The sequence below is a fragment of the Eucalyptus grandis genome, chromosome 10 (genome assembly GCF_016545825.1).
Source record: "Eucalyptus grandis isolate ANBG69807.140 chromosome 10, ASM1654582v1, whole genome shotgun sequence".
NCBI classification, from domain to species: domain Eukaryota; kingdom Viridiplantae; phylum Streptophyta; class Magnoliopsida; order Myrtales; family Myrtaceae; genus Eucalyptus; species Eucalyptus grandis.
The window spans coordinates 7,509,953-7,532,602 of record NC_052621.1 but is presented as its reverse complement, the minus strand read 5'-3'; the positions used below and the strand labels follow the sequence as shown (position 1 = coordinate 7,532,602).

Below are 22,650 nucleotides of genomic sequence, written 5' to 3'. Positions count from 1 at the left end.
AACAAGATGTCCATTCGTGAAGAAGTGCCCGGTTTCCTTCAAGTCCTGTCTGACGGATCTGTCAAGCGCTTCGTGCCCGAAATCGCCCGCCTCGACTGATTCTTCCCTTGGGTATTTCTCAAAGGATGTGACGATCGACCCGTCCAAACCAATAACTGCAAGAATTTTTATCCCCAATGCTCCTCCTACTTCCTTAGCCCGCCTCCCCGTCCTAGCCTATTTCCACGGCGGCGGCTTCTGCATTGGCTCCACAACATGGCTAGGCTACCACCATTTTCTCGGGGACTTCTGTCTCGCGTCCCAGTGCATTGTCCTCTCGGTGGACTACCGACTGGCGCCCGAGAACCGCCTTCCTGTTGCCTATGAAGACTGTTACGCCTCCCTGGAGTGGCTAAGCCGCTCTAAAGGCACCGACCCTTGGCTCGAGCGAGCCGACCTCTCCCGCCTGTTTTTGTCCGGAGACAGCGCCGGGGCAAACATAGCTCACCACATGGCGATCAGGGCGCTGCAGGATGCCGCCTGCCCCGTGTCAATCGTGGGGTTGATGTCGATACATCCGTACTTTGGCAGCGAGAGAAGGACCAAGATGGAATTAGCAGATGGAGGAGGCAAAAGCGTCAGCACAAACGACTTGTTCTGGAGACTGAGCATACCGGAAGGCTCAGACCGCGACTATCCCGGGTGCAACTTCGAGATGGCGAGAATGTCGGCGAGGAGTGGCGGCGGTTCCCCGCGGTGGTGGTTCACGTGGCGGAGCTGGATTTTCTCAAGGAGAGGGGGTGAAGTATGCAGAGTTCCTGAAGGGGCAAGGAGTGAAGGAGGTGGAGCTGGTGGAGGCTAAGGGGGAGCAACATGTTTATCATGTGTTTCATCCTAAATCTGAGGCCACTTCTTTGCTCCATAAGCAAATGATTCACTTCATGAAGCGATTTTAGCATATCTTAGATGGGTCATTTAAACTACTAATGCTTATGGAAGTGGACCCAATTAGAGGAAAATTGGAGATTCAATCTCGAAAGTCCCTCAAGTTCTTGTTAGTTGTCTAAAGAATAAATAGAACATAATACCCATTTTAGTGGGTTCTCGACAAAATGAGTTGACATTTCTAGCACTCTAGCTTGCCTTGGTGAAGCATTCCATGTCCCCAAATGCGAAATCAATGTTCTTGACGGTATTTGGTGGAGCTCAGAATCAAAATCTTTGAACTTTAAAGTGTAGAAATACACGTATAACTTGGACTAGGCTTGAGGCCTCTAAGTCGAGATCTACTAGTTTGATCACATGCGACTTAATAGCAAATTTAACTTGACAATATACGGTGCAGTTTTTGAACGGGATCTGTTCTCGTCCTAGAAGTTAGATTCGGGATCTGGTTGATGCCATTGTCAACTTAACGTGGTGCCCACGCTAGCTTATTTGGAGTATTCATCACCATGTTAATATCTTAGTGGTTTATTCATTAGAGAATATCTTTGGTAAGAAAATAATGAGTTGGAGGATATTTTATAGATCAAGATATATCCCTTTTATGAAAGGTGTAAAGTTAAGGGCTTTCGATGATGTCTTGCCCAAAAGAGATCGTAGTTTAATAGCAAAATACACGCCTAAATAATATTAGGGATGACGACACAAGTGCCTTGGACTTTTGCCAGTTGATTTATTAATGCCATTTGAAATTATATATTTATTTGTTCAGATTGGTACTTCTATAAACTAACAAAATTGTTGACTTAAATCCACGCTAATGCCACATCAGTATTATCGTCCAACTAAGCATCATTGTGATTGAAAGGAAAAACTAAGGGTTTGTTTGTTTAAAATTGTTTCTTCTCCCGGAACACAATTTCTTTTTTTCTTAGTTAGGAGAACAAAAAATGAATAGAAATGCGTTTGTTTATACTTTTGTTTAAGAATGATTTGGAATAGAAACAAGTAGTAAAAAAAACTTGTTTCTTGTTTTTGGGAACATTTCTGAGAAACATTTTTTTTTTCTTTCCATTTTTTTCTTCTTCTTCTTCTTCTTTTTGTCGGTCATCGGCCTTGGCCATGATCGACGCCAGTGACTGGCCAGATGAGGGTCGACGACCTTGCTGGAGCGTCACTGTGGCCGCGCAAGGCTTGGCCTCGCTGGGCCACCTCCAGAATGGCGTCGCTTGGTGGTGGCTTGACGAGGCCGAGCCTCACTAGTGGCTGGGCGAGGCCGAGCTGTGCCAGATCTGGGCAAGGTTGGCCTTGCATCGGCTGGGGAGGTCGAGCCTCGTGCAGCCACGGTGGGCTCGGCCTCCCCAGCCGGCGTGAGGTTGGGCCTTGCTAAGCTAGGGCGAGGCCGACCTCACGCCACCTGGGCGAGGCCGGGTCTCGTTGGTGGCCCGGCAAGGCCAAAGGGCCAGTTGGCCTCGCAAGAACCGGCCAAAGAGAAAAATAAAAAGGAAAAAATAAAAAAGAAGAAAAAAAGGAAAATAAAATTAAAAATTAAAAAAAAAAAAAAAAATACAAGTTTTCCAAATGTGTTTACATTCTTTTTTATTTTAAAAACAGAAATTTTGTATAATTATCAAATGTGTTTTGCGTTTCAAAAATGGTTCCCAAGAACAGAAATTGGGAATAATTTTTGAACAAAAATGTTACTAAACGCATCCTAAAAATCTAGAATTAGAGCAAGGAGGAGGGAGGGGAGTATCGGTGCATCGGACCATCGGGCAACAGTTCATTAACCCCAGTCGAAGGCTAGGCATGCCACTGTTGTTGTATATGTTTGCTCTTAACTTTTTATGATGAAATGGTTTTTCTTTATTTATGGACAACGAGATACCATGTAATAAGAGTCGTTTATCTTTATTGTAGGTATAGTTTATTTAGTCTTAGTTCCTATATATTTAGACAAATAAAAAAGCAAAAAAATAAAATAAAATTGATATTGAGACAATTATGAATTCCATAGAAACCGAAATAATTTCAAACGATACCTTCAATTTCTTCTTCATCTCTAACCTATCGCCATCGCCCCCTTTCATTGGTTCTTGGTTCTAGATTTTTTTCCTCCTTCGCCATCAATGTTCAACTAGATGAGCAGATCGACGGGGCATAGGCGACCGCGATATCGGGTATCGTCATAAAGTTTCCTAATGGCACGGGCCTTTAATGGAACATAATTCAAAAGTTCGATTGCCGATCAGATGACTAAAATTGAATAGTACGTTACTTGGCATCAAATCATAATAGGACGCATGAATTCTTTAATTTTTTCCTTCCCTTTGTGGTCAACATAGGATCCACGATCGTTTGCCCTAAATTGGCAAAATACAAGAGACCAAACGCGCCCGCACATCCCCCCCTAATCCTGAAAAAACATAAGAGAGAAGTGGGGGAGAGAACTTTCGACGACGCTGCTGCGAAGCGCGAGAAAGATTATGATCGATGATTGGCGATTTCCTCCGCAGCGGACTGCGGGAGGGGCAAAATGGGGAAACCCGAATTTCCCTATAAATAGGACCCGCTCGTCATCGCAATCCCAATCGAGACCGAGAGAACCCTAATCCGCTCCTCCTCCCCCTTCCCGATCGAGGTCGTCTTCCTCCTCTGCACAAAAACCAGAGAGATCTTCGCCTCCCCCGATTTTCTCTCTCTCTAGCAGCAGCAGCTAACCTTGTGTTTCCATTGCAGACGCTCCGTGTGTGTGTGTGTGTGTGTGTAAAACCCTAAGCCCCTCTTCTCGCCGAGCTCGGAGGTACTCGCTCTTTCGCCCCGCTGTAAAACCCTAATTTTTCCCCCACTTCGCGGCTTCCGCGGTCGTGGGTTTCTGTCGGTCGTGTGGGGGGTTTTTTTGGGTTGACGTGTGGAGTGTTCGTGTTTTGCAGGAGAAAGAAATGGGGGATGCTAGGGACAACGATGCCTACGAAGAAGAGCTCCTCGACTACGAAGAAGAGGAAGACAAAGCCCCCGACTCCGTCAACGCTAAGGCCAACGGCGAGGCCGCCAAAAGGTTTGATTTTTTTTTTTTTGTTTTTTCGGTTTTTTGGGCTATGGGGTCCGTTCTAGTTCAGTTGCTGCTGTTGTTCTTGCTCGTTGAGAGGGGGATTTAATAGATTTGGGTCTCGTTTTGGCGTGGGATGAAGGGAAACGGACAGTAGAAGCTGGAGTTTCGGGGCTTTATATCAGTCTGTGCTTTTGGGAGCGTGTCTAATTGGGTTTTCATGTGCCTAATGCCAGGGGATACGTGGGAATTCACAGTTCAGGATTCAGAGACTTCCTTTTGAAGCCGGAACTACTTCGAGCTATTGTTGACTCTGGATTTGAGCATCCCTCTGAAGGCAAAGTTTATTAAATGATTCGTTGCTCTTCTCTTTTATCTGAATATATCTCTTTTTGCTGTGTGTAAAGGTGTGTGTTTTCCTGTGGTGTGCTTTGGTTGAAGTGGATGGCTTTCTGGGGATGTTGTACTGGTCCAATTAAGTATTTAACCGGCATGCAATTTTAATTCTAAAACCTGAGTAGCCGTTTAAACAGTAACAAGCACATAAGAAGTGACAAAGATATAGCCATTAGATTTTAGAAGAATTATCTGTTGATTTGTTAGTAAGAGGCCTTGAATTCAGAACAGGAGACCTTAATCGAGATTTTTGAGCTATATCCCAAGTATTTTATTCCGTAACAAAGAGTTATGGGACAATTAGTAAAAGTCCCCCCCCCAAATAAAATAAAATAAAAATGAAAGCATGTGTGCATCAGATTAGACAAAATGATCTGTCTATTTGCTTGTAAGAAGCTTCAACCTCAAAATAGGGACTTAGAATGAGTCTTTCAAAAGATATCTCTGTCTAGTTGCTGCTTCAATTTTAACTTCATCCTCTTGAATTGCCTTACTTTTATTGGCTTTCCTGGTGAATGTTCTGCTTCAATGACTTTCATTTTGGTCTTATTTTCTTTCAGGTAATATAACATACTAAAGCCATTCTCTTGATTTTGGAGAAATAACCTGGTTTGATAAACCTTTCACTTGAAAGGTTCTGGGAGGTTATAATTTTACTTACCGACGGTTCCTTCCATCCAATTTTCTTTGGTTCTTCACCAGTTCAACATGAGTGTATTCCGCAAGCCATTTTGGGCATGGATGTCATTTGTCAAGCTAAATCTGGAATGGGAAAGACTGCTGTGTTTGTCCTGTCGACTTTGCAGCAGATTGAGCCTGTGGCAGGGCAAGTTGCTGCACTTGTCCTCTGTCATACGAGGGAATTAGCTTATCAGGTTCTTGCTAGATACGAGATTGATTTAATGTTTATTGTTGTAAATTTTGTGGGCATCACATTAAGTTTTCTAATGCTTATCTGCTCTGCAGATATGCCACGAGTTTGAGAGGTTCAGTGTATACTTACCTGATATCAAGGTTGCTGTGTTCTATGGTGGCGTCAATATCAAAATCCATAAAGAACTATTGAAGAATGAGTGCCCCCATATTGTTGTTGGAACTCCTGGCCGGATACTTGCTCTAGCAAGAGATAAGGACCTTTCTTTAAAGAATGTCAGGCATTTCATACTTGATGAGTGTGATAAGATGCTTGAATCACTTGGTATGATTCTTGTCCTTTTATGTCTCTAACTTGGTATGCTGGTCTACTTAATATTTTGCCGGGCCTTTTTTTATGGCTAACTTATTCATGTGCTTTTGCAGACATGAGGAGAGATGTGCAGGAGATATTCAAGATGACCCCACATGATAAGCAAGTCATGATGTTCTCAGCAACACTCAGCAAGGAGATCCGTCCAGTTTGCAAGAAGTTTATGCAAGATGTAATTTCTCGTGGCCAGTTATCGCTTCAATTTAGAAGTCTCTCTTCTGTTTTCCGAGCTAAGTCCATGGGTTTTAAGATAGTCATAATTCAATTTGGGTGCTACAGTTGTCTGCTCTCACTGTCACATTATTTCATTGAGTCATCTTGTTGGAATCGCAGCTTGATGGTGGAAGAGTTGGTGAAAGTTGAGGATGTTGAGATGCACGTAGTGACATGAGTTGATTGTCAAGGTCTTGAAGATCGTTCAGTCTGTCCCTGCACTAGTTTTGCTTTATATAGTTGTTTCGAGTTTGGCTGTGCATAGCTCAAGATGACCTTTTTAACTTTTTGCCACCCATAGAGGGGTTTGTCTAGCTTGGGGTTAGTTTTGCAGCCTCTTGTGGGATGGCTCCTCCTAGGTAGGATGTGTAAAAGGATTCTGGCACTTGCGTGGTACACATTCTGAAAATCCAGCAAGGAGGCACCAGATGAAGCAAGACTAAGCGATCTGCTTCCATGAGTCATTAGCACTGGATTCTGTTAGCTTCGAGAAGGCATCTAATATTATTTTGCTATGACCTTTGTTCCTTTCAGCCAATGGAAATATATGTCGATGAGGCCAAGTTGACTCTTCATGGTCTTGTACAGGTATGAGTTGATTCCTTTGTTTTCTGCTTAATTGGTCTGCTTTGTGTGAAGTAATATTTTAACTTGGAAAATTATGCAGCACTACATCAAATTGAGCGAAGGGGAGAAAAATCGCAAACTGAATGACCTACTTGATGCATTGGACTTCAATCAAGTTGTCATATTTGTCAAGAGTGTGAATAGAGCTGCCGAGCTGAACAAGTTATTAGTTGACTGCAACTTCCCCTCAATATGCATTCACTCTGGCATGTCCCAGGAGGAGAGGTTAGTCATGGCGAGCTTCCTTTCACTAGCTCTTGTTCGCTTGTTTAATGTTGTCTTGGTGTATAGTTTTTATTTTTGTATTTTATCTTGGCCCCTGCTATATACTAAGGATTTTGGGTGAGCACTATCAATGTGTGCCTGCGGAAGAGATCCTTTTGGTTCATTTACTGGTATGGTGCTTATAGAGTGGAGGTGGAGGTGTTTTTATGTATCTTTTTGATTTGTGACATTTTATTGTGTCTATAACAGATTGAGATGAGAACCCATCTAGGAGACATGACACTGTCAGTGTTATTCAAGACTTGTTAAGACTTCTCATCACCTTTTTTTGCTACCATCTGGGACATAATGGTGCTAGATGAGTTTTAATTTTGCCAACAGCCAACTCGCAGCAGCTCTAACATCCTCAGTAGCTTTTTAATCTTCACTCTTGATTTTTTATGTAATCTGAGATGCATTAGGAGCAATATCTGATTAGGTTTCTGCACTGTGATAACAGTTCAGCTGTGGGAAATGTCTTCTCATTTGTGGAAAACTTTATGTGCTTAATGTAATGGTATGGGGGCCATATAACTTTATCAGCCTCATGTGAATTTCAAAAATTTTCTATCCAATTTATAGGTAGTTGAGGCAATTGGGAATGTTAACTGGGAGATTTTATTCTTGACCTTAAGGGAATGAGAAGCTTTTGTGGGCTTCATGTTAAAGAGCCATCACTTGTGGTAGTGCAAGACTAATGTGTTTTTATTTCTTTCAAGTATACTGGAATGGCATGTATGTGTTGCTTGTGCTTGATTAGCATCATATCTTTTATTCTCTTACAGACTGCTCCTTTAAGTCACCCTATAGGAAGCTGGTTGGCTTCTTACCCATTGACCCTTAAACAGATTAACTCTTTAGATATCCTTTGTCTAGGACTGTAACTAATGTTTAATGTATAGCCAATCTTGAGGATTGTCACTGATGTTCCTTTCTTGAATGTGTATTATATTATTCTTTTTCTAGCGTGAGTAGTTTCACTTGTGTTGGTGTGGTAATTCTGTTGCTGTCGACTTCAAGGACTGGCTTTTCTAGTGTAGGATTTAGAGGTTAGCATTGCTTGGTGTTTTTGTTCTCTTTCCTGTTGCTAATACTGTTGTGTGATTCCTTTTAGGTTTATTTGTTGGTTTAGTCTGCATAGACAATTTCACACTGAGCTACACATGTTGCCCCTATGTCGTTTTTGTGAATGTGCACTGCTAAAGTGAATATTGGTATCAGTTGCGAAAGGCCTTCAACTAGTGTCATGTTCTATTTTTGCCTTTGATGTTGGGAATGCTGTTTTGGTGTTCACCATGGCGTGCTAAGAAGTGATTGACCTTAAGCTGAATTTAATGTGGTTGTAGGTTAACACGCTACAAGGGCTTTAAGGAGGGGCATAAAAGAATCCTGGTTGCTACAGACTTGGTTGGTCGTGGAATAGACATTGAGCGTGTCAACATCGTGATCAACTACGATATGCCAGATTCTGCTGATACTTATCTGCACAGGGTATGCTATTGACTTTTTCAACGTGAAGTTCTACTTTTGAATATATTCATAGTACTTTCAAAATGATATTCTGGGCCCACTTAAATGACAGGTTGGTAGAGCTGGGAGGTTTGGTACTAAAGGACTTGCGATCACATTTGTCTCCTCTGCCTCTGATTCTGACATTCTCAATCAGGTAGATTTGGTGTTCCTAGTCTTTTATTATCTTGATCCATAGGGATGTGTTTTAAACTTCTTGTGTGGTTTTAGGTGCAAGCACGATTTGAGGTTGACATAAAGGAGCTTCCTGAGCAGATTGATACGTCTACATATAGTATGTTTTCTTTTTCCTGAACTCATTCAGAAGCTTTGGTTTGTCAATTGACGATTGCATGAGTGTCCGGTTTTAGTGTTGCATGATGTATTTTAGCATGTCTCAGCCTCACACTGTAGGACAGGCTGTTTTTTGATAGACTTCTTTCCTTTCATCTTGACATCAAGTTCGTATGCATGGCATTTGATCTCCTCTTTCATGAGTTTATATTGTATGAGTACACGCTTTGTTGGGGTCAGAATTTCTAATGAGGACTTTTATGTATGATTTCCGTTGTGCAGTGCCATCTTAAATGATTGCTTGGCGATATCGAAGGCTACACCGTTCGCAGAAGACGGGTTTTGCTGCCAGAGGCATTGTGGGTTTTGTTCCTCGAACTTTCTCTGACAGACTCTTGCGTTGTGAAGAGAGTTGCATGCTTCTGGCGCTCACCCTTTCTTTGAGGAATTTGTAATTTTTAGTATTAAGCCATCTCTACTCTGCTTTTATCATATATCCGGTGTGCCATTAGAGTTCGAGAACTATTTTTGACTTTTAATTGCAGTAATACTTTAGTGACTTAGTCCTTAGATGTTATCCGTATATCTCTTTAATTCAGATCAAGTAGATGAGACGATTCCAATTATTTTGGGATTACGGAGTTTTGCTCGGGGTCGTTAGGAGCCTGTTCAAAACTGACTGTCAAAACTTTTATTGCACGGCTGCATTTCCAACATGTGAACTTAATCACGAAAGTGATGAGGTCAATCTGTGAATGTCACATCTTTCTGGAGTGATTCTTGCACTACCCTGTCTGGTGTTGACTTTTAGCGATTGGTTTCTTAGATTACTATGGTCATTGGATGGTAGATTAAACTGTCATTCGACATTTGAAGAAGATATGTTTTTCATTTTGCGGAAAATCAGAGAATGAATGAATTGAAAAATGTTTTCTTAGAAATGATTGTATTGTTTAGTCTAACTGATCGTAAAAAATCCTCACCTTGGACACGTCGCCAGTAGTACGTTTAGGGTTTCAAATTCAATGTTGGCAACGAAGCATAAGGGCTGCTTGTTGCGAGGCAATACCCAAACACCTCATGGCATGAGCTAGTGCGAAGGCACACCTTTTTTCTTTCATTTAATTTCATGAGTACCATATGTAATTGGTTTTTACAAAATGTTTTTCAATTCTTAATTCTTCATGAAATAAACGGTGCTATGGTTGCTCTTTGAGATTTTACATCTTGGTCACCCTTTTACCTTTTCTATTTTCATGGTTGTTCCAAGTCCAACTTGGTCGTCGGTAGGGTGACAGGCTCACCACCGCCCACCATTGACTCTCATTGACTATCCTCGGCCATTGCATCGGTAACATCGTTTGGCGGTCGCTGGATGCCGGGTCGATTCTCTCGGATGTGTAAGCTTTGGCGGTTGCTAAATCCAAGTTCTTATATGTCTAGTGTCTAGAAATTACGTCATAGTCAGATGTCTTGTGCAAAATGCTATCGAATATGATGGATGATATGGGTATGAATCAACTAAATTATTTTTCAAGTAGCAGTTTAATGTAGTTCTCCTTTCATTTTTTTCCTTTTCACTATGAGAGGGAACACCGTATATATAACTTATTTCCCTTGAGTAATTTAACAACTTTGTGGATTACGTAAGATTCCCGAGATGGAACAACTCCTACGTGAAATTGATAGCATTTGATAGTACTAGAAAAATTGCGCTTAAAGCACATGCTTGCTTGTGTGTACCCCAAAGAATAACCAAGCGTCTCAGTGGTTAAAAACTATAGATTGAAGATTAATTCGAACTTTTAAAAATTGGAGTTTATGGAGAATCATATAGGTAAAATGGGATCTTGCTTATTATTGGATGAAGCAAAAGGGACTCGAATCGTTTCATTTTGTATCACTCTATATCATATATAGGGAGAACGTAAAAAGGTAAAATAATTTTTTTTCAAACAAAGCTTCTGAAAAATGGAGTGGGTTTGTAGTGGTTAATTCATGTGCAGAATGATAATGAAATTTTAATTTTTTTAGTAAAAGAACCAAAAGAGAGTTTAGTCATTTTGTCCGTCGACACTCATCGTCGTGGCAACTCTATTTCATGTAGCAAAGAATTACAAAAGCTAAACAACGTACTCAAACAAAAGGAATGGGATCGTATGGAGTTAATGTAGAGTAATTAATGCGTGGATTTATAAGTGGACTTTCCTTAATCGTCCAAACGAGAAAAAGAAGGATTCGAGGCACTTCCTTTTTTTTTTTTTTTTTTTTTTTAATTTATAAATATATAAAGAAAAAATTGAAGTCAAACAGATCAATACTCGTAAAAAGTCAAAAATGTAGTTGGCAGAGAATATTCTTGTAACATATGGGTAATTAAATTTGCAGTAATTTTATAAGCACATATATTTTTCTTTTCTAGGTCATTGAGTTGACTGCGTTGATTCTATATTGCTTCTCGGAATCACGAGCAAAAATTGAGCTAACTACAGGTTTAAGCACAAAATCTTCATTTTCAACTCTAAAAGCAGTCTCTTTTAAGAAAATATTGTTCAAAAAGCCTTTAACCTATTATATAGAGGCCAATTTAGTCCTAAACTTTTAATTGTTCCAATTTAGTTTTAAATTTTTTGATGATTTGCTTATCTTCTCATTAACCTTTTGACGATTTGCCAATGTAGTTCTTCCGAGTAACTATCCAAGACTAAATTGGTAAATCTTCCAAGGGTTTAAGATTAAATTAGGAAGAAGTATACTCTAAGTGCCAAAACTTAGCATAAAGGGACACTTAGGGTGTATATGATAAAATTTCTATTTCTTTATTTCTCTATTTCTCTGTTTCCCAGAACAGGTTTGGAACATAAATCCGTTTGGTAACGCAATTTGATTTTTCTATTTTCGGAACAGATTTATATTCTAGAAATAAATTTGAAGAAGAAGTCATAAGTTAAAAACTTTTAACTTCTCAATTTTTGAAATAGAAATTGAGAAATTAATTTTTGTTCCAGAAATTTTTTCATTCGTATCCTTAAGTGCCACTTCCAACGAACTTCATTGAAAATTTTACGTAGCAATTTTTTATTATTTTTATCGCTTATGTGGCTCACCGGAGAGCTAACTTAGCAAAGAACCGCAAAAACAACGTCGTTTTGGCGTAGATTTAAGTTTTAATATAAAAATTAATTAAATTAAATTGTAAAAAATTAATTAAAAATTAAATAAATAATTAAAAAACAAAAAAAGAGCCAAGGGAGGAAGGAGGCGGCGAGGGGGTCAGCCAGGGTTGATGGCAAGGGCCCACAAGCCCTTGTCCAAATCCCAACAGCGGAAGGGAGTGCTAGCTTTCAACCAGTTTCTTCCTTCCTTGGTTTTTTTTTTAAAAATAAATGTTTTAAATAAATTTAGTTTGAAATTTAATTTATTTAATTTTTATATTAATTTATTACGATGTCAGTAGCAAAACAATATCGTTTTTGTATTTGTCTAGCCATGTCAGCATACAAAACGATGTCGTTTTGCATTTACTTTGTCCGGAAATCACCATGTTAGCATTTTGGCTGGATTTTCTTGCCATTGGTAGTTAAATGATCCATTTTGTTCTGATTTTGGCACTTAAGTGTCACTTTTATAACTTTTGGCACTTAAGTGTCCATCCGTGCTAAGTTTTGGCACTCTTAGTGTTTGACACTCGATTAAATTGACACAAAAAAAAGTTAAGAACTAAATTGATAAATTATTAAAAGTTTTAGAACTAAATTTGTATAATTAAAAGATTTAGGGTTTAGAACTTTTTGGACGATTATCCCCTTTTTTTTAGAAATAGGCTTACAGTGGGCACCAAAAGACAAGGATAGATCCAATGAGAATAATGAAATTTTCGTATAACCACGCTATGTAGGATTTGAATACCTACAACATAGGGTTTTGGAGATCCACCGATTCTCCTGTAGTAGAATCCTCCGGAACCATCGTGTTGTAAGGTGTGGGTTAAAGTCTTGCAACAAGCGGGTCAGTGAATGAAGGCTTTCTTTTAAGCAATGGATATGCTAGTTTTTCTGGGCGGTGCTGTTTTCATCCCCAATATGATTAAATCCACCAAATTTTTACCTAAATAACAAAATCTCCCTAACCAATCCATCGTAGATTAAAGTGGCGGCTGATTTCAATTTTTATGTAGGATTTAGTTGTCATGATTAAGAATTTCACTTGTTTTTTTTGTTTATTGTAGGCAATATTTTTTCATCTTTAATTTAGAATTTTACTTTCATAGAAATTAGTTTTGTTGAAAAGAAAATTGTCAAGAAACCTAATTCTATTCTATGTTGGTGAGCAAATTGAGACTCGTACCCCTAGAGTGCCAAAATTTGGGACAAAGAGATATTTAAGTATCAAAATCGGAGTAAAATTGACCGGTTAAGTATTAATGATGAGAAAATCTAGCCAAAATATTAATGTGGCATTTTTTTGGCAAGAAAAGTGCAAAACGGTCGTTTTGTACTCTAACGTGGCTAGATAAACCAAAACGATGTTGTTTTGCTTTCGAATTTTGAATTTTAATATAAATATTAATTAAATTAAATTAAAACTAAATTATTTATATAAAAAAAGACAAAGATGAAGATTGTAGAATGTGAGGGCTCAACCCTTGCCATCGCCTCCCCATCATCGCTGAGAAAGGCTAATGATAGTAGGGAAGGGTCGGTTAGGACTTGGTGACCTTGATCTGGGGTGAGGTTGTGGCCCCTCACCCAAATTTGGGGCAAGGGTTGCCCCAGTAGACGACAACCCTTGGCCTAGTTGGGTGAGGGCTTACATGCCCTTGCCATCGACCAGGCGACACTAACCCTTCCCGGTGATAGTGGGGAGGCGATGGCGAGGGCTGGGCCCTCGCCTTCTGCAATCTTCATCACTCTCACTCTCTCTCTCTCTCTCTCTCTCTCTCTCTCTCTCAATTAAATAATAAAAATAAATAATTTAATTTAATTTAATTAATATTTATATTAAAATTCAAAAAAGAGGATAGAGCAACGTTGTTTTGGCTCTTCTTTGTTGACTCAGCTTTTCAGCGAGCCACATAGGCAAATTATATTATTAAAAAAATTGCCACATAAGAGGTCACCGGACTTAACATTCAAATATCTCAATTTAAAAAAAAAAAGTGGCACTTAAGTGTACTTTTCGTAACTTTTAGTACTTAAGTTTCATTCTATGTTAAGCTTTGACACTCTTATTGTTCTTTTGCCCATATGAATGGGTCAATCGTCAAGTAGAATGTATACAAATTTTGACCTAGGCGATTTCTTAACACAATCACTTGTTTATAAACTTACACTTTTATTGGGCATTTCACTATCAAATATTTCCCTATCAATTGTCATTTATACATACACATAGTGGGATCATAGGATGAAACAAAAAAGAGACCGTCTTGAAAATTTTTCCAAATTATAATCATAGTTACTTTTTTCCAAAAAGAGACTTTAAAAGGTAAAATATAATTAAATCAATTGCATAAAAATATATTTTTAAAAATCATTGGATGAATAGAAAGTGATATCATTGATGAGCTGTTAGAAAAAAAATATCAAAATGTCTCATTATACATAACTTTTTCTTGTCAATGTTTTTAGTGTAATCCTATATACTCCAATATTGTCCTTACATGTTATGTGTAAAGATATCTACTAATGGTAAGGAAAAAGACAAATTATTTGATTTAATAAATTAAGAGAGTTGATATACATTTTCTTGGAAATATCTCTTTTGATAAAACTTATTTCAATGGAAGTAAGATTTAAAAATAGAAAAGAAAACATACTGCCCTTTAGTATATGTGGGGAGAAGTATTAAAAAAGTTTTAAACCTTTTACATTTGTGTCAATTTAGTCGTAAACATTTTTACATTGTGCCAATTTAGTCATTTCCGGCCAATTTTGGTCAGAATTTGCTGATTGGACGTCGGCTGGCTGACGTAGCATCATTTGCGCTAACGTAGATAACTTTTAATAATATTTTTGATATTTTTGAATTTTTATTTATTTATTTATTTTCTTTCTACTCCTTCCTCTAGCCAGCGAGGTCAAGGTCGACCTTGCCCGCCATCTCGCCAATGGCTGTGAGGGCGGCCTTGCGTTGGGTGGTGAAGCTTGGCCGCTCGGTGCTGCCATGGGCAAAGCTCGACCCTCACCTGATCCGGCGAGAGTGAGCCTTGCCCGCTCGGCGCGAGGCCACCCTCGAGGCTTGGGCAGTGAGGGCAAGCCTTGCCAACCATGGGGGAGGCTCGACCCTTGCCTAATTTGGTGAGGCTCAGCGCCGGGCGGGCAAGCCTCACCGGCCATGGGCGAGGCTCGACCCTTGTCACCCAGCACGAGGTCGCCCTCGTGGCTATTGGTAAGGCGGTCGGCAAGGTCGACCTTGACCTTGCCGGCCATCACCTCTAGCCGATCGCTGAGGTTCGATGACTGGCTAGAGGAAGGAGGAGGAGGAGGAGAAGGAAAAAAGAAAAAAAAGAAAAAAAAAAAGAAAAAAATTCAAAAATATTAAAATATTATTAAAAGTTGTTCATATTAGCGTCATTAAGACCACATTTGCTGACCTGTATCCAGTTAGCAAAATCCGGTCAAAATTGGCCAGAAATGACTAAATTAGCATAGCGTAAAAATGTTTAGGATTAAATTGGCACAAAAAAAAAGTTTAGGACTAAATTGGCACAAATACAAAAGGTTTAGGACTTTTTTTAAAATTTTCCCATATATGTGGGATACCACAATAAACAAAAATGAAACATGTGAAATGCTTAATTATAATAACCAAATCCTAAAGAGAAATAAACAAATAAATAAATTAGATGGGATCAGCATATCGAATTGCAATTAAATGATTGAAGGCAATTTATTTTTATTTTCTTTAGTGGAAATAAGGGTGGATATTCATATATGTAGGGTGGAAATATCGTTGTCCACTCTCTTAACAAAACTTGATCCTGATTCAAAAATGAAGTAAATCTCCCAGTGAGCTATCGAATGCCCACGTGTCATTTGCATCATATGATCATATGATCGAAGTATCCATATTTGCTGGTTAATCTGCCCCTTAAAGTATGACCGATTTCAACCTATCGGGAATCCTTAACCTTTTCCCAATTAGGGAAAGGATAGTGTTGCCAAAATTGGATATACATCTCACTTTTGAGAAAATATCCAAAATGAAAAAGGAAACTAATCAGTGAAGATAAGATATATTGAAAGAAGATAACTTTTTTAGGCATCGGCGAATTAGCAAAAAAGGGCGTAAGAGATCTGGTAAGCATCAGATCATATCAGAAAATAGGATCACATCGTAAAAGGAAAGTTGTAATTCCTGCCTTTCATGTTTCATTTTCCTGGTTATTATTCTCTAGGACGAGTCCCCAATAAATATATAGAGGAAGAACGAAGAAGAAGCACGTAAAAATTTCTCAGTTTCTTCTCGATACGATAATGGTGAGACATGTTTCTATATATCTCCCATCTCTCTGTCCCCTATCTCTATCCTGAACCCCATCTCCACCCGTCTCTACTTTTCTTGCATTTTGCTAAATTATTATTATTATTTTTTTAAAATTTTGGCAGGGATTTTTGGCTGGTATCGTGATTTTATGTGTAGCTTCGACAGCGTTTGGCAACAGCGTCTTCAATGTTTTGGATCACGGCGCCAAAGGAGATGGCAACTCCGATGATTCCCAGGTAAGTCCTCTAAGATATTTTCAATTCTCGTACATGCATGGATCTCCTAGAATTTTTATTTTTTCTATTTTAATTGGTCTTTGATCGTTAAGCTTTTACCTGTTTAAGATATGAGGAGATGCATGAATAGGTGTGCCGATACTAAAGTTGTGAGACTTTTGGGTATGTTCTTGAAAAGAAATAATCAGTTACTAGAGTGAATCGAAGTGTGAAAAGTAACCACACGTCCAGTTCTTATAGAATGTGATTAGACTTGTCAAAATGGGTCATACACCCATTTTTAACCCATATTTGATGAGTTGAGTCCTTATAAATGTCATTTATATTCAATAAATGAGTCATAAATATATTTAAACTGATAAAGTCTAAAATAATATAGGTAAAAAATGAGTTCTCAACTTACTTAGATCTAATGTAATCCTATGACTCTTCAAATTCTCTTGCTTGTTAGATCTCGCATTTAATCAAGATTCGGTAAATATAAGAACGTTTTAGCACTATAGATCGATTGGGTTGAGTATGGGTTGATTATAAATCGCTAGATTTACATTGTATGGAAATTTGTCAATTTGTGTTGGATCATTTTTGACTTGACCCATTACAATAATTAACTCTTTAAGTTTTCACCTTTTGACTTTTTATAATCCATCCTTCTTGGTAATTTTCCCTTTAAATTTCCGTACTCGAGAGTTCTATGGAAGCATAATCTTTTATAATCGTGACTCCATGCATTAACCTCTAAGATGCCCAATTATAAAAAATTTCCAAGATCATATTTTTTGAAGAGCTCGCCAAAAGAAGTTAGAGAGAAAATGTAGATTTAAGCTAAACTCTAATGTCAATATGAAATTACTTCGATGAAGAGAATTCAAGATTAGGGGATGTGGCATAACATACTCAATCAAAACACCATATGTATAATTCACAAGGTTTTATTTACTTATATTACATTAATGAAGAACTAATTTTTGTGTGTGTGTATTGAAAGGCCTTCTTGAAAACGTGGGAAGCAGCATGTACAGGTGACCAAGCAAGACAAACTCCAACAGTTGTGGCTCCTGCTGGGAAATCATTCTTAGTCCATCCCCTCCATTTTCAAGGCCCTTGCAAATCCGCCGTCATCAATTTTAAGGTATTTCGGGAAAAATAAATAAATTAAAAGAAAAGAAAACGCTAGAGATGGCCATAAAAAGCCAATTGTTTGTTTTTTTTTTTATGTTTATATATTATGAACATTTTTATTTTATGAGGTTTTAATTTATGATTAATATCTTGAAAAACCCCAAACTGGTACACTTGTGATAAATTTACCCCAAACTATTTTTTTGACCACAAAAAACCCCCAAACTGGTATACCTTTGACAAATTTATCATAAACTGGTATACTTGTGACAAATTTATTCTATGTTTATTTTCGTTAAATTTTATTATCAAATTATTAAGTTAAATGACACGTGACAATTGACTAATATACCAATTTGAAATTTTATGGTTGAGTTTACAATTTTTATGATTTTTTTGTGGTATTAATCTAATTTAGCGAATGATATATTTGTCACAAATTTATCAGTTTGGAGTTTTTTGCAGTCGAATAAATTAGTTTGGGATAAATTTGTCATAAATAAACAAATTTATGATTTTTTATGGTCAGTCAGGGTAAATTTGGCACAGGCGTATCAATTTGGGATTTTTCATGATAAAAAAAATAGTTTGGGGTAAATTTGTTACAAGTGTACCAGTTTAGAGTTTTTCAGGGTATTAACCCTTTAATTTATTCAAGTTGTCTTAGTACATTTTATGGGGCTGTTCTCACGGCCATTCTCAATATCATGGAAATCACAATCACCTCTTAGATTTTTTTTTTTGGTCAGTAACCTCTTAGGTTAATTTTAGTTAAATTGTTCCTTAATCAATACGAGATAGTCAACTTTAGATTGGGTAATTGGATAGGCGGAGCCACGGCTCCGTTTTAGACTGGAGTGAACAGAAAAATGGGCCAACTTAGACAAGCAAATTTCTTGGGCTCGACTTGCCCACTTCGGCCAGCCTGGCCCAGTAAAATTTACATGGGAAAATTAGTATTTTCTTATTTATGACAGAGATTTTTGACTCAATTCGCCATTGATCAAATCCTCTTGGACTGTTCAAAATAAAAGATAAAAAAAAAATGAACTTTAATTTCCCAGCAATCTTGGCTAATCGTTTCATTGAATTATCAATTCTTCTGGGGATTTGAATATAATTTTTTTTTATAAAAAAAAACAGATTTTGGGGAATATCACAGCGCCCGCCAAAATAGAGGAGTGGAAAAATTGTGAATCTCAGAGCTGGATTCTCTTTTCGAAGATCAACGGTCTGAAGGTGACTGGGGAAGGGACTGGATACCTCGACGGTCGTGGTCAGATTTGGTGGAACAAAGTCAAGTCCGACATCCTTCCACATGATGACAGCAACGGCGATTGCGAAAGACCTAAGGTCAGTCCCCTCTTTTTTATTTCCTTTTTAATTAGCAAATATGTTTTTTTTTTTTTTTTTGGGTAAGAAAAAAAAAAAAACACTAGGACACCATTTATCATTTAAGTCTACAATAAATTAATTTTATATAGAAAATTGCGTTTACATTGATTCTTAATATATGTAACACCGGAGGCATACAAGTCCAGCATTTTGTTCACGACCAGATCCATCGTAACAGTTGATTATGTGAAACCTCACTTAAGGCCCGTCGATTTGGGTCCAAACAAGAGTCTTTTGCCAAATGGACGGACCTGCTGGAATTAAAATCGAAGGGGTTTTCTTTTATTTCTCTCTCTCTTTCCTTTCTTGGCTTGATCATGGGTGGAATTTTGCAGGGAGTAACCTTCTACCAAATAGAGAACCTTGAACTCAGTGGGCTCACCCATTTGGACAGCCCAAGGGTCCACATAAGCTTGAGAACTGCACTGGTGCAAAGCTCACTTCCCTTCTAATCCAGGCCCCTGATGACAGCCCCAACACCGATGGGATCGCCATTGGTTCCTCAAGCCACATCCAAATCCATGACTCCACCATCAGAACTGGTAAGCCCGCCATGCTCCGTCTATTTCGCTAAAAAATAAATGATTTAAAACATATTTTTTCTAAATATGATCGCTCATTTTATTTGAAATAATTAATTAATGACTGATGTTTTCATTATTGGTGCCAATTTCTGTCTAAATATTTTTGTGGGGCGATGTAAATATTTTTCATTCATTTGTTTTTTTAAGTGATACGGACGATTAATTTTAAGAAAATATTTTTTCAAATCATTTATTTTTCATGAAATAAGGTGGGCCTTTTGACTTAAATTTCCATCATTTTGTTGACTTTTTGACTACCCTGGTGAGCTAATGAGAATGTGAGCAGGTGATGATTGCATTGCCATCAAGGGTGGGACCTCGTTCCTCGACGTCAACCGCGTTAAATGCGGGCCTGGCCATGGAATTAGGTTTGCCATTCTTCCTCCTCATAACATAGATCCCCACAAATTCTTTGTATCTTATTTACTTCGACCCGGAATTCTCAGCCTTTCGTTTGGCGTACCATGTATAAAGTGAGGATAAATCTCGTAAACAGGCCATGTTGGAATGTATTGAAAACAGAGATTGCCAAACAACGAAATTGAAGTATAAATGGTAGTTTAGTATTATGATTTTAACCTTTCAAAAATGTTATTTGATACACTTTTCCAATGACATTATTGAAATCCCTTTCTTGCTGAGTTGAGTGCATACAAATCAATCACAGTGTGGGAAGCCTAGGATACGAAGGAGAATACGAGACGGTGGAAGAAGTCAATGTTCGAAATTGCGAATTCAAATCATCTGATAATGGCGCGAGGATCAAGACATGGCAGGTCGGTTGGGATACATTAATTTTCAGTAATCAATAACAAAATTAGGCATAACACAAATTTCAATCATAATACCCAAATCGACGTCTGTATTAATTTGTATTAATTATTTTATATTGAATTAATCATCTTTATTTTGTGTTGTGTAGGGTGGATCCGGCTATGTTAGAGGTATCCATTTCGAAAATATTGTTATTTCTGACGCTCGTAACCCAATCATAATCGATCAGAACTATTGCGACGATCAAAAGACCAAGTGCAAGGTAAACACCATGTTTCCAGTAATGCTTGCATGGCTCGTTAGGGAACTTTATCAAATAGCTGCCATCATAAGTCTATCCATATAGAATGCATTAAAACAGCAGAATTTGTGATCCGTGTTGTGTCTCATTCGAACCACGATTGCAGATGAGTTCGTCGTCGGTAGTGAAGGTGAGCAATGTGACATTTCGAAATGTGCGAGGCACTTCAGGGAACCAGCCGTCGATCAAACTGCAGTGTGCGGGAGGCGTAGGTTGCACGAACATCGTGCTAGACCACGTCAAACTCAACCCTCAGGAACCTGGGGAGAAGAGCTACGCCGATTGTGAGAACGTGGTCGATGGCAATTTCGACGACGTTGATCCTCAAGTTTCTTGCCGAACTTCGGAGGGTTAATTGTTGTAGCTGATGGTATCCATGCAATAAGTTGACCGAGGTGGTTGCTATTTTCCGGTCCAAAAATCTAGATAGGTTATATGGTTAATTTAATCAGACTTATATGTGTCTGGTGGTCGAGATGACTTATGCAATTTGTAGTTCAGGCAATGGATGTACTAGAGTTGATGTTCGGGTGAAACTATTTTCATTTATATCTGAATAGCACGTGCCTCTTTTTGTCTTTGTATAAGTACATTTGTTTTGTTGAGTTCTACTTTTTTGGTAGGAATAGACCCATTACATCAATATAAACGTAAGTACACAAAGAAAGAGCTCCTCCAAGCAAGATCGTCGGCGATGCTAAAATAGATAGTGCTAGAATTATAGACTTAGTTCGCAGAATTATTAAAAGAATCTTGTTAGGTGATTGGATATTACTTGGTAAATCGTTTTTATTAATGAGTTTTAGTATCTTTAGCCAACGGTGCACTATATGCAATTTGAGTATTCAAATAGTGATGCGATACTTCTTTTGTATATAAATAATCACATAAGCAAAGATTTCAAGGACAATTAGACTGTAAAAATCTCATGATTACGAGACATGGGTGAAATAATAGTTAGAATTCATAACTTATATAGGAAAAAGATAAAAAAGGATGAGATGAATCTTCTCAATTCCCCCCCATACATTTTTCTTCCCGGAAAGAAGGGAATACTGGAGTATGCAAGAGGGAGTCTCCACCTCTTGAAGGTATTTTTCTCTTGTCATTTCTGCCTTGAGCCTTTCAAGGACTTGTCCAACGAGAATTCTTAACTTATATAGAAAAAGATAAAAAAGATGAAATGCTCAACATTAAAATTGAGATGTACTATCCATGATACCTATTAAAAAGAGGAAAAAATAACAGATACCCTCCTCATTTCCTTCACTCGATTACAACTTTTCCCTTCTCTATTTTTTAAAATACCGTTCTGCATATTAAGACAAACCATATTATCCCAAAAAATCAAATTACCCTCCCTTAGTAAATTGTCTCACCCTAACTCTAAAATGACTAACCACAAACCCATAACAAACCTCCAAAGCCCTACCTATCACAGGCACCGCAGCGTTGCTCTCCGGCGCAAGCCCACTGTGGGATCGTGAAAGGGCGTGGCGACCTCACGTCTCGGTTGACAAGGATGTCCCTCAAACAATGACCAAGTCAATCCATGGTTAAGGATGTAAACTGAAGATGTAAAATCTGTCAGGAAGAAGTCCAACATGTACCTATAAAAGGTTGATTATACAAAGATTGTATAGCGTGCGTTATTATAATTCCACTGGATGGTAAAAAGAAACAAATTTGAGCTGCAATTGAAATGCATTCAAACTTGCAGAAAGTGGAGTTCATGGAAAGTAATTGATGAAATTTTTTTGGTGAAATATGATTGTGCTCTTTGCTAAAAGAAGAAAAACGGACTCAAATCATTTCGTTTAGTGGAATCAATTAATAATTAGATTTTGTATCTTTCAAGTAAAAGAATAACGGGGAGTTTAAGTCATTTTAGTTTGTTGACATTCGTTCTCAAGGAAAATTACCAAAATAGTCTTAAACCTAGTGCATTTTTTTTTCAATTTAATTATAAATCTTTTTTTGTTGCCAATTTAGTCCTATACGTTTTACATTTATGTCAATTTAATCCACCTGACCAATTTTGGCTGACCACGTTAGTCGTCAACCGACACTAATGTGTCAATATTTTTATTTTTATCTCTCTCTCGAAAAAAGTAAATAAAATAAAATAAAAATAAAAATAAAAAAATTGACATGTCAACGTCGGTCAGATGATTGGCATCCACATCAGTATTGATTGGCCAAAATTGGTAAGATGAATTGAGTTGACA

General features: G+C 38.0%; 2 protein-coding genes and 1 pseudogene across 4 annotated transcripts; all 3 read left to right on the top strand.

Moving 5' to 3' along the window:
* Positions 1–6: 6 nt before the first annotated feature.
* LOC120288687 lies at positions 7–935 on the top strand (annotated as a pseudogene).
* Positions 936–3,426: 2,491 nt separating this feature from the next.
* LOC104437040 (DEAD-box ATP-dependent RNA helicase 15) lies at positions 3,427–9,292 on the top strand. Of its 3 annotated transcripts, XM_010049907.3 has the most exons (13): positions 3,427–3,565; positions 3,664–3,727; positions 3,858–3,982; positions 4,210–4,310; positions 5,072–5,244; positions 5,336–5,567; positions 5,669–5,787; positions 6,363–6,416; positions 6,496–6,680; positions 8,066–8,210; positions 8,302–8,385; positions 8,460–8,523; positions 8,805–9,292. In XM_010049907.3, the coding sequence occupies exons 3-13, from the start codon at positions 3,867–3,869 to the stop codon at positions 8,813–8,815; spliced, it is 1,284 nt and encodes a 427-aa protein (XP_010048209.1). In that variant the 5' UTR covers positions 3,427–3,565; positions 3,664–3,727; positions 3,858–3,866; the 3' UTR covers positions 8,816–9,292. The 3 variants fall into 3 exon arrangements, with proteins under 3 accessions (XP_010048209.1, XP_010048208.1, XP_010048210.1); XM_010049906.3 differs by having other exon boundaries at positions 3,505–3,727; XM_010049908.3 differs by having other exon boundaries at positions 3,506–3,727; positions 4,930–5,244.
* A 5,499-nt stretch (positions 9,293–14,791) lies between these two features.
* Positions 14,792–20,777, top strand: LOC104439367 (probable polygalacturonase At3g15720). Its single transcript, XM_039302780.1, is given in 10 exon segments — positions 14,792–14,912; positions 16,167–16,246; positions 17,235–17,378; positions 18,512–18,721; positions 19,099–19,171; positions 19,174–19,305; positions 19,634–19,715; positions 20,015–20,123; positions 20,270–20,383; positions 20,529–20,777. Coding segments are annotated over 10 exon segments (1,314 nt in total).
* The last annotated feature ends 1,873 nt before the right edge of the window (positions 20,778–22,650 follow it).

Bases quoted from the DNA above. Each gene is read 5' to 3' on its own strand.
- LOC104437040 (XM_010049907.3), top strand. From the start codon at position 3,867: ATGGGGGATGCTAGGGACAACGATGCCTACGAAGAAGAGCTCCTCGAC. The intron at 5,245-5,335 runs GTTCTTGCTAGA...TCTGCTCTGCAG, and splicing joins CGAGGGAATTAGCTTATCAG to ATATGCCACGAGTTTGAGAG. The intron at 6,681-8,065 runs GTTAGTCATGGC...ATGTGGTTGTAG, and splicing joins GGCATGTCCCAGGAGGAGAG to GTTAACACGCTACAAGGGCT.